This window comes from Homalodisca vitripennis, chromosome 1 (genome assembly GCF_021130785.1).
Source record: "Homalodisca vitripennis isolate AUS2020 chromosome 1, UT_GWSS_2.1, whole genome shotgun sequence".
Lineage (NCBI taxonomy): Eukaryota > Metazoa > Arthropoda > Insecta > Hemiptera > Cicadellidae > Homalodisca > Homalodisca vitripennis.
Genome location: NC_060207.1, coordinates 48627287 through 48639445, shown reverse-complemented (window position 1 = coordinate 48639445; position 12159 = coordinate 48627287). Strand labels below are relative to the sequence as shown.

Below are 12159 nucleotides of genomic sequence, written 5' to 3'. Positions count from 1 at the left end.
TTCGTCATCTGAGTCCAAGATAGTTGGCCTATAGGTAGGATATTCAATGCTTTAAAACAGGTACAAATCAAAATTACGCGGTTTTTTCCTTTTAATATATTCATTGCATATTCGCATGTGTATGTGGATACATATATGTATATATGTATGTGTGTGGTGTGTAATGGTGTATTATTTTTTGTACTATATTTAATTCATTTTTTTTTAAATTATATCCAGTCCGTTATTTCTTCAGGCGTGAGCAACTCGAGTCTGCGCACAGGCATCATAGCCCATGCAGGCTCATTTCCCGAAGACAATGTTTTTATACATGATGTTATTTTTATGATGTTTATTTTATGTTGTTTATTCTATGATGATTATTTCTTATTCTTTGTTCACATTTCAAACTTCGTTCGGTATTGTAAAAATTTAGAAGTTAATTGTAATATTGTACATATATTTGGGAAATAAATCCATTCATTCATTCATTCATTCATCAACGTCAGTGTCATCACTGAAAATTGATGAGACGTCAGACCAATCGTCATCTGATAGGTCAACATCCAGTTGTCTGTCCAATTCTCTCGGGTGATTTACAATGTTGTCACTCATTGTTCACAGAACTGATTATTACTGTAAAATTAAAACTAAAGAAAAAGTGACTAAAAACAGTCCTCAATTACAACGTTTAACTCAATTCACACGCACAAAGACAATATACGTAACATTAGACCGCTTTGTAAACAAATACAGCTGTAGCAACAAAGAGTAACATATTTTTTTAGCATAGATGTTATTTTAAATACACTATATTACTAAAAAAAATTTGTATTTTACTAAAATACTCATAAATATGTATTAATACTAGTAAAATAAGTATTTTACGGTTTCAAATAAATATGTATTAAACGCATATACCATGGCGATGATATTACGTCGCCCGGGGATTCTCGCATCTTCATTGGCGACGATACATCGTCGCTGCGGGGATCTTCGCATATTTTCTCGGCGACGATATTTCGTCGCCTGGGGTTCAAAGGGTTAATACGGTTAATTTTACGGATTATTGTTTTTTGGAATTATGAAAAGCTTGTTTAATTAATCTGAAATGCTCCAGAATTCGATGCCATATGTTAGTTAGGAATATGTACATAGTAAATTGTTAACAGTGTTTTGTATGTACTTTTGAAGACAGAAAAGAATTCAGATAATATGCCTTACTAAGCTTATTTGATACCGAAAGAACATGCTGTCTCCAAGTAAGACTCTCATCAATGTGAACTCCTAAAAAAATTATAGTTTTGTTACGTTAAATGCTGCATCAAGGAAGGAGATGTCAGATTTAGAACTATTGCTTTAATTTGGGGGAAAAATTACTGTCTTGAGTTTTTCCAGTGGTGAGTAAAAGATCATTTGCTTTGATTCATTTGTAAGAAATCATAATAATAATAAGCCTGTTCAGTGTGATTTTGTCATGATTAGAAATGAGAGCAGTAGTATTATCAGCATACATTGTTAAATTAGAGTTTTTTTTTATATTTGCTGGCAAATTATTGATGTAAATCAAAAACAATAGTGGTCCCAAAATAGAGCCCTGGGGTACCCCTAAACTAATTGTTTCATATTTTCTTAGAAGAAATCCCGTTCTCAAGAGTCACATTTTGTCTGCGGTCAGTGAGATATTGTTATCCTGATATTGATTTTTTTTACAATGGGTTGTGTCTCTTGAGCTGATTGACTCGTTTATTCAGGTTCAGTTTTTTTTTTTTTAGAATTGGAGATTTCTAAGTGTTTACATAAATCAACTTTTATAGCATAAGTGAAGGATGTTGATTTTATATTTTCGTGAATATTACTAAAGGTATGGGTTTTGTTTATAAGATGCTGAGAATAACTTGACTTTTATTGACCTAATTTTGTTTCGGCATGTATTCTCAAACTATCTTATAGGTTGGTATATTTCCAATGTTGGAAGACAAGATTTTCAGTTGCAAAAGTAGGCTATGGTTTACTTTAATTTGATAGACTGCTTGGGTGACTGAGCTCTTGAACTGCTTTCTAGGATCAAGCATGTCACAAGTCTTACATTTCTTGTTTCCACATGGATAAGAGACGATGTTCTGATATGGACTGTTTTGTGTTGGGATTTGGAACTTTGGTATGGACAGGTATTGTTTTTAGGTTGGCCGGTTGTCTGAACATAATAGTTAAAGGGGAAATCTTTGGTGTGATGGTTTAAAAATGTTTATAGTATAGATTTTATTGAAAAATTATGGATTATAACGGTAAGTGGTAATTAGGAATAAATGTACTGTCATGATTTATTTTGGGAATCCACGCTTTGACAAAGACACTGTATGGTTTTTCCCCTTTATTTAGGGGGCTTAAAATTTGGTTATATGGGATTGATTTTCTTGAAGGATTTACTGGCAAAATGACCTTCAGTACTACAACTAGAGCATAGAATGTACATTACACATTTCGATAATATTTCTTACCATCCATTATTTGAATTGCTTTTAGGGTAAAATGTTAGTTTTATCCCTGTTAGTGTTAAAGTAATTATAATCTTTTACAGAAAACCAATAAGTTTTTGCTCTTTCTTAACTAATTCAGTTTGCCTCACTCAATCCACAATAAATTTTATATAGTGGGAATAAATAAATGGTTTAATGTAATTAACAATTTTACTTTTACAGATAATGTACTTCGATGGGAACGAGCCGTGTCAGACGATGAAGATGAGCTGGAGCGAGCAAAGCAAGCGGAACAGAAACAAATGTCAGAAATTGATAAGCTTATGCGAGAACTGGATAAACTGAAAAGTGAACGACAGACCAAAAAGATGGACGTTGATGCTTTTGAGGAGCAGATAGGCAAGGCCAGACGTGAAGTGGGAGCCATTGCCAAAGATATACAGGCAGCCCAGAAACTAGTTAACAGTATTGAGAACAAATTAGAAATGCGCAAGGGGGAACGACACAGCATCCTTATGCACTGCAAGGTTTGTGTACTTGATAAATTGGTATACTTAACTTAAACTAATTTAATTAATTAACTTAATTCTAAACTTAGATATTTGAAGGGAAGTCTTTAAAACGTTCCTTTCTTAGTGTACCTAGTATGGTTATTAATATTGTTGTGTTTTTCTCATACCTAAAATTAAATTACTCTCACAGTTGTGTTTTAACCTTTAAAACTAATTATTATTTAACCCTCATATTGGTCGTCAACTAAAATTAGTTAAAGTATCATGTTTATTTTTACAACATATTAAACCATAAATTCAAGAACCCCAATAAATATGTCATCTGTGTGTTCCTGGTAGTATTAGATTAATTCCAAAAAAATTTTATTCAATTCAATAATACCTTAAATGGTTTTGTTTTGCTACTGTCTAGAGCTCAGATAATTTCTGATGAGCCTTAACACATACGATGGGACGTGAAAGTTGTTTTGCAGAAAATCGAACATATCAATCTATCTCATCAAGTTCAAAGCATTCTTGAAATAAAGCGTAACAAGAAGCATTACTAGACAGGAAAAGTGGTTGCGGCTCTCAGATCTTACTATGGTCTTTTGCACTAAAGTGATAACGTCGATTATTGACTGCCCCATTCTGAATCCGTTCTGACGAGGGCACAAGTCTCCAGCAGCTTCTATGGCAGTAGTCTGGCGGGAGTAGATTAACTTCTCAAAGAGCTTACCTGCAGTGTCCAACATGCAGAGAGGCCTGTAGAGCGACGGAAAATCAGGATTGCCTTCCAAGACGAAAGAGAGATTTCTTCAAAGAGGCAGGTATCAACAATAACCTTGGATGTAAAGAGAAAACTTTTTTTAAGAGCCTTGCGTGGCATTCTATCTGGATGGTATCGTATCCTTTTTTAACTCTTCAATGGGGAAGGAGGAAATATCTTCTACCTTTCCGAAATCAACTTGCGGGTGCAGTGGATGTCTTGGAAACAAGATGGTCATGATCCACTCCAAGGTTGCACCCTCCATGATGGAAAGTGGAGAGCGTGCACTGAGTTTCTGGGTTACAGTTTTGTAATGTAGGTCTCATGGATTGGAGTCGACCTCGTCTCGACATTTCTCCCAGCTTCTGGGCTTGCTCCTGTTGATGGCCAGGTGGAGAGACTTTCTGGCAGCTTTACAGGCCTCCAACTTACGAGCTCTATCTTTGGGTATTACTAAACTCAGCCAAGTTCAGTTTATTGGTGTTCCTTTCTGTGATGCTTCAGGTACACCAAAGACGGTATATTGGTGATAACTACCACTGTATTCTTCCACAACTCTCTAGCCTGAGATCCTTGGTAGCAGAGACTCAGACGCAAAGGTCATGTCGGACTATGCGTCTCTGCCTGGGGCGTAGGAAAGTAAGCGTGTCACCCTCGTTATGGACCCAATCCTGGCGGCACAGTCCAGGATATATTTCCCCCGGAATGTAGTAGAGAATATTTCTCTCTCAACAGCCGTAGCATTGAAATCTCTGATGACGATGATGTGCCCGTCATTGCTGAGCACGCTTTCCTACAGGCTATCTATTTTATCGTGGATAGCCTCTTTAGGGGTAAGACAGCAAACGTAAAAAGTTACTGAGTCCCAACACCTGATCCAGACGAAACCTCGGCCACGTCCGTGACTTCGCATCCATACTCTTGTGTGTTACGAGCCCAGAAAGTCGGACACCCAAAACAATGGATTCCTGTCACTGACCTGGAGCACATCAACATCGAGTTCTTGGAGAAGCTAATTTAAAAGATTATCAGCCACCTTGGATCTCCAGGTGTTACAATGGAGGATGCAAAATACTGGACCCTGCCTTTTTGCCTGTGCTTAGGAAATGAGAAGAAATAAAATACAAGGTGTACAAACTATAATTTCCCTCATTCTTATATATTTTATTATATTTATTGACATATCAGGTCAATGATATGATCGAGCAGCGAGTCTCCACCTTTTTTGTTGTGTCCAAAAGTGTCAAAGAAGTAGCCATACGCTGATTTTTATGGGTTTAAGAATAAGAATAATTTATTCACACAATAGAACTTAAAGGTTTTCTGTGCCTCAAAGTCAAAACGTCACTATCAAAAGTAATTATAAGCAACAGAACAACTGTTTACGGTTTACTGTCAAAATCAAGATGAACCTCTAAGAAACTTATAGAAAAATTGCTACTTATTGGATTGCCACCAAATGTATAAATATTAGGAACATCTTGGGAAGTTTGGGAAAATTCCACAATGTTCATTTTATAAAAGTTTAAGAACAAGTTATTGGTGCAGAACCAGTCAGAAATCAAAGATGATATGGCTGTATAAAGTTTTAACAGGGTACTAAAGTGACAGTCATTTAGAAAAACACTAGTGTCATCGGCGAAAAGAGTGACAGCAAGTTTTATGGTTCTGTTGAAATGACTTTCAATGTGTTTAGGAAAATCATTAATGTAAATGAGGAAAAGTAGAGGTCCAAGGATAGATCCCTGAGGTACTCCTGTCTTGATAACAGAAAAATCTGAAAAATACTGCTGGGAATTATTGCGGATTTTAATACATTGAACGTGCCCCAATAAGTCTTTCAAGTTTATCAAGAAGTATATGATGATCTACAACATCAAATGCCCTGCTGAGGTCACAAAAAAGACCAAGGGTGTGCTGTCCAGAATCAAAAGATGATACCATTCTTTTTATAGAGTTAGCTATGGCAAGTTCAGTGTTTGATCCAGGTTTACAGCCATATTGACTTTGGGTTAGAATTTTATTAATTTCTAGGAAATTATAAATTCTTCGATGCATGATTTTTTCAAATACCTTTCCAAATATTGGAATTATGGCTATTGGTCTAGAGGAATCAGGCTCCAACTTATTCTGACTATGGTAAAGGTATAATTTTGGTTATCTTTAGATCAGATAGAAATATCCCTTCACTTAAAGAAGCATTAAAAAGATGAGTGAGAATAGGAGAGAGTTCAGAAACTCCTGTAGAAGAGAGCTTGAAAATCTGAAAATATTGGAAGCAGATGAACTTGAATAACTCTAATAACTTTTATTGATCAAGTAATATATAGAAATACAGTAAAAATGTGATGATAAAGAATCTTAATTTTGGTTTCCATTGGGAAAAATATAGTTTTGAGATTACACAAATCAAAAAGTAGTCATTGTGAAAATATCTCTCTATGTTTGTGTATTTAAATAAGCTATGAAAATATAAAAATACACAGACTGTTTTACTAAATTTGGCTAGCAGGTATATAATAATAATTATTATTATTTGTCTGTTGTATATTATTTTTAATTTTATTTTATTGGCAAACATGATTTTCACCACCATTACATTTTACAGTTTTATAGAGAAATGTATAAATAATCAGAATCCTATGGGCTATGATAAATTTGTTGAGTTTTCCTTTAGAGAGATTAAAATATTAAATACTCGGCTCTTAATTATGTGGTAGTTCAAAAACTGCTTTGAGACAGTTCTATAGGATGCAACAAAGCAATGCCTTGTGCACTCATAGTTTGGTTATCAAAATATTAGTGAAAATAATGTACTCAGATTAATAAAATCCTCACAAGACAAAAATTCTACAGGTTGGGAAGAAGTTCCAGTTAATTTCATGAAAAAGTATTATAACTAAACCTTTAGCTATTATTATAAACCAATCTTTTCCTAGTGCCTCTTTTCCTTATTTAAAGTTTTCAGAGTTCAAACCTCTCCCTAAGAAAGGAGATAGAGCAAGTCGTGATAATTATAGACTGGTTTCAGTCTACCATCATTATCAATAATTCATGAAAAATTAGCTTTAAATCAAATATTAGTATTTTAAGAAAAGATGCTTTCCCTGTCTATATTTTTACCTAAAAGATGAAACAAAATTATATTGCAAAAATTAAATTTTCTTGACTGGTGCAATATTTATACTGTTAGAGCTTAGTTAAACATGGCAAAATGGTAACTTATGTATTATATGTATTCACATATGCTACTTCATGTTCTCTGAAATTGTGCTGGATATGTTTCCTCAATTGCCTAATCATTTTTACTAAATAGAAACACAAAGTTCTTCAGCTACCCCAAACAATAGAAAGAGACAAACTATAACTCATGTTTCTAGATGGAAGATATTCAGATACCAATGCTCCATGGGAATATGGAAGACATCAGTGCTCAGGAGTCATCAACCATGGAGTCATCTATGGACAGCAGTTCTGTGGCAGCCCAGCAGATATATGATAGAGAATCCAGGTGGGTAAAACAGTAAAAGTACTTTCAATTCGGTATTACTTTTTTAAATTTAAAAGTAATTACATTCTTTTAGATCACAATTAATATAACAATTTTATTCAATCAATTTCAAATAATTTCAGGATTACAATTGATTATTCTCAACTGAATGCATCTTATAAGGACTTTGAGGATGATGAAGTGAAGAAATATGGAGACAAACTGGCTAAAGCAATCAGTGATGCATCGCTCACACTTCAAAAAATACAAGCTCCTAATATGAAGGTAAAGTTATTGTAAATTTTTCTCATTTTTTTGTTACAATAAAATATCTTAATAAATTTATTGAAATTTACATTTATTAAAAAATGTATTTACTCAGCCTCATTTTACAAACTATATTCAATTTTTTATTTTTAAAACCCCTAAAAGTCATGGTAATTATGAAACATTTTTAGAGAGATCCATTTATCATTTGCATTTTGGCCATCAGAAAAATCTCCTTTGTCTTTTTTGTATCACTTAACAGCCATCAAATATTTTGGTAAAGTTTTCAGATGTTTGTAAATTTTTTTGCATATTTTTGTGTGTTGCTGTGGCTGAATGAATTCACATGTTATTGTCTTCAGATTGCAACACACAAGAGAGCGTTTTCTAGTTGGTATCTTTAAACATGCCTCAGTAGACACTGGACAGTGGTTATCAGATTATGTAACTCAACGACACATCCACCATGTGACATCTGCTTGCTTGTTGTTATTTTTCATTTTGAGTATACAAGGGTCGCTAAGACAGTTTTAAGATATTGGCAGACTGTGCAAACTGCAATAATCTTATCATTCTTGTATGATTGTCCAAACGTCATTCAGAACATGACAGTAACTTGAGTTTATCAGCATACTTGTGTTGTCTGTTCAGAAAGATCAATTTTGTGAAATGGAGTTATTTAGAGGTTATGAAGAGAGCGTTTCCGAGCAATGATTTTAAAGTCGCTTGTGTCAGGAGAAGTGTACGAGGTGTGTCCAAAAAGTATCCGACCTTGACGTAGGGAGTGTAGGGAGGCTGTTGTAGTTGGTTGATGTCGTGTTTGACCAAAAAACGCTGAATAAGATTTGAGGAATGAGCTGGCGTGTTGTCGTGGTGCAGGATCCAGTCACAGCTTGTCCACAGTTCAGGTCGTTTCCTTCGCACTGCATCTCGTAGCCGCCTTAGGACCTCAAGATAATACTCCTTATTCACTGTCTGGCCTCTTGGAGTATATTCGTGATGAACAACGCTGTCCTGGTCAAAAAAACTGTCAGCATTGTCTTAACATTGCTTCGACTTTGTCTTACTTTTTCCGGCCGTTGCTCTTCGCGAGTTTTCCACTATGAAGATTGAGCCTTTTGTTTCAGGGTCGTAGCCATAAACCCATGACTCATCACCAGTAATAACTTTTTTAAATAGCCCTGGGTCACTTTTTATCAAATTCAGATTGTCCTGTGCGATTTCAAGTCGAGAGTTCTTTTGGCGTTCTGTCAGCAGCCGAGGAACAAATTTTGCCGAAACACGGTTAATTTTAAAATCTTCGTGTAAAATGTTACAAACTGACGATTTTGGTATTCCTAAATCTTCTTCCAGCTCTCGGACAGTCAATCGACGGTTTTCATTAATTGCTGTACGAACATTTTCAGCGTTTCTGGCCGTTGAAGGCCTGCCAGATTGGTCATCACTCTCCACTGATATGCGGCCATTTTTAAACCGCCTAAACCACACTTTTATTTGTGTATCACCCGTAGATACGTCACCATAAACTTTTCGTACCATAGTAATCGTCTCTGATGCTGAATGGCCAAGTTTTTGGCAAAATTTAATGCAAATGCGCTGCTCAACACGTTCAGTCATATTGAAATGCAACGCACACACACAGCAGTACTGTACGGAACAGAGCGCTGTGACTCACTGAGTGACCGGATTGTATTCAATGCCTAATATGGGAAGGAGTAGGCTCGCCCCTCCTCTCCAATAACCGGTTTGAGCCGGTCGGTTACGCTGCGGCCGCCTACTGGTCGGCGGTCGGATACTTTTTGGACAGACCTCGTATTGACTATCTCGAAACTGTCATTTCTGAAGCATCATCCCGTACTACTGTTTTTGGGTGGTATTCAGAATTTTGAAGGGACCGTAATTACCTTCAAAAAGATGAACCTTCGGGAAGGCCGCATTCCACTGTCACTAAGAAAATGTTGATTGGGTGTGCACTGTGATCTAAGACTACAGACAGTGCACTTATTTTATTATTTGACTTTTTCCTGGAGATTGAATCCGCAACAGTGCGAATAATCTTTAATGATATCTTCAAAGTCAGGAAATTTGTTTCTGGATGGGTGCCTCACATTTTGACAAAAGAGCAAAAAACTGAGCGTATGAGTATCAGCCAGTAGATCCTCCAATTGCTTAATAATGGTGGGCTTGAGCCATCCTCCATAATGGCCAAGAAACAATGATTGGTGAAGAAAATAATTTACACTGATTTCTTCAGGAGTATGGGACTGGTGAAGGCCACTAAGCTAGAGGGTCAAAGGACTATCACAGCAAATTAGTACACTGAACAATGCTTGCCAGAGTTCTTCAGGACTTGATAAAAGGTTTTCATTTTGCATCATGATAATGCCTCTTCTCACGTTGCTTCGAAAAATTTAGTTTTCGTTGAAAATGGTATAAAAACTATGAAGCAACCCCTTATTCAACTGATCTCACTATGTGCAACTTCTGTTTATTCTTCAATCTGAAGAAAAATGTTTGCGGTCAATGCTTTGCTTCGGAAGCCGAAATAGCTATAGAATATAGCAAAGCAAATTACAACTCTGAATATCTTTAAAAGATTTATAATATTTAGGATATTTATAATAAATAAATGGTTTTTACAATTTCATTTAGGTGGATGCGGAGTATTGTGTGGACTTCGGACTAAATTATTTTGCCCAAACTATAGCTTTCCTCTTGAGGTTTATGATGATTTATACTTATTAACTAAAATAAACCTTAACCCTGGAACTGGCCATCATTTTTCCCAAAATGGCAGGCACTTTTTGGTGATTTTGTAAGGGTTTTGTATTTTAATCACTGCTCATCTATTTTTTAAGATAAAAACATTTTAAAAACATCAATGTCTTTAGAAATAAATGCAGTTTCCCAAAAAAATATTAAAGGTTGAATCATTTAATGTATTTTTATTTTTTTACAGATTAACGTAAAAATATTAGTAAAGAATAAATTTTTCTCAAAATGTATAGCACCCTCTCAGGTAATATGAAAGTTTTTAGAATAATTCTAAAATATACAAAAGTTTGCTTATATACCTCAATTACAAATTACAAAAAATATATTTAGGTAAAAGAAGTTTATTGGTACTTTTGAACAATATATTTATAAAAACTACAAAATCTGAAAAAAGTTTGTATAGCACTATTATGTATACCATTTTGACATTTTGGAATCTATTGGATGAACAAATATTTTTTTCTAAGAGATAAATATATTTAGAAGAGAAAAATATGACATTCATAGAAGTTTACATTGTATAAGATATTTTTATATGGGAACAAACTTTTTTTTTAATTTTTACAAAAGTCAAAATTGTGAAATAAATGCCTAACTTTTTTAGCTAACAATTTTCTTTTCATCCAAATATTATTTATAAAGATAGTACGTTTATTGAAGTTTACAAAAATGTACAACAATGTATTTTTATTTATATTATTTTTTTGTTAAAAAAATAAAACAAGCGATGGTCATAGAAATAAAACGCTAATACCTTCAGAAAAAGTAAAAAAAACTTTTTCACTTTTATAATAAATACCTTTGCATAAATTTAAATCAAAATTTAATTTTAATTAAAATTAAATTTTCTACAAAATTATAAAACACTGAACCTACGTGAACATATGCTTATTTTCAGTTTCACAAAAATCCAACCTGTTCCCTAAAACTTAACCTAACCTCTACATTTTTCACTTCACTAATTAAAAAAAAATAATAAACAAACTTTTATTTATACACACTAAATAACGAAATGTCTAAAATATCCTAATAAATAGCAAGCAATACACTAATACCGGCAATGGCGTAATAACAACAAAGATATCAACATGGCAACCATGCGATGCGTTGTTCTTCTCTACTGGCTGAGTCGGTGATTGCGCAACAGAACAAAAATAAAATACTAGTTCATAGTCTTCGTTTTCTATTATACTGTTGCTTAGAGCATTTCTTCTTCTTTGTTTTGATATGATTTTCACTATTTCCAGACAACGATAAAGTAACAAAAATAACAAAATTTAATGAAGCTATTTTCGACGCATTAGGCATTTTGGGATTTTACAAAACACGAGCTTTTCAAACGCTTATTTTATAAACATTAATTTTCCTACTGGCTATTGAAAAGATGTTTCTGAAAGCCAAGAATACACTGTTTTCAATGACGACACTTACGATCGTGTAGAACGTAAACTCACGATAGGGAATTTTTACAAACATACGGTAATTTTAGCGTATTCGGAAATTACGCAAACAAATGGCAATCGGAAATGTGAACATCCAAGTTTAGAATTTTATAATGAAAGATTTAACTTAACTATAGAGCGTTTTATGGTATAATATGAAACCTTGAATCTTTATCTTTAGATTTACGTATGTTTTACTTCAAACAAAGTAAAAATAGACTTGCTGTGAGAGATAATATTACGACATAGTTAATGCGTCGAAAATAGCTTAGTGCCATTTTGAAACTGTAGTTAATGCGTCGATAATCGCTTAAAGCCAGTTGCAGGGATAATTAAACTTTTGAATGAAAAACTCATTTTGTTAACCAGGCCTACACTTTAATTTTTGTTTAACTTTCGTTTGAAACTAAGTCAAACTTTACATTGTAAAATTTCACATTTTAAATTGCAATAACAAAGTACGTTT

The 12159-nt window shown here is 34.0% G+C and overlaps 2 protein-coding genes across 3 annotated transcripts in view; both read left to right on the top strand.

Moving 5' to 3' along the window:
* LOC124361016 overlaps positions 1-12159 on the top strand; it is a 126269-nt gene that overhangs the window by 34212 nt on the left and 79898 nt on the right. The gene's annotated exons all lie outside the window — the stretch shown is intronic.
* Positions 1-12159, top strand: part of LOC124361038 (structural maintenance of chromosomes protein 1A-like) — a 33242-nt gene that overhangs the window by 4168 nt on the left and 16915 nt on the right. The window contains exons 5-7 of the mRNA XM_046815077.1: positions 2682-2986; positions 7100-7230; positions 7353-7494. Coding sequence (XP_046671033.1) covers positions 2682-2986; positions 7100-7230; positions 7353-7494 — 578 coding nt within the window. The remainder of the gene's footprint in view (positions 1-2681; positions 2987-7099; positions 7231-7352; positions 7495-12159) is intronic.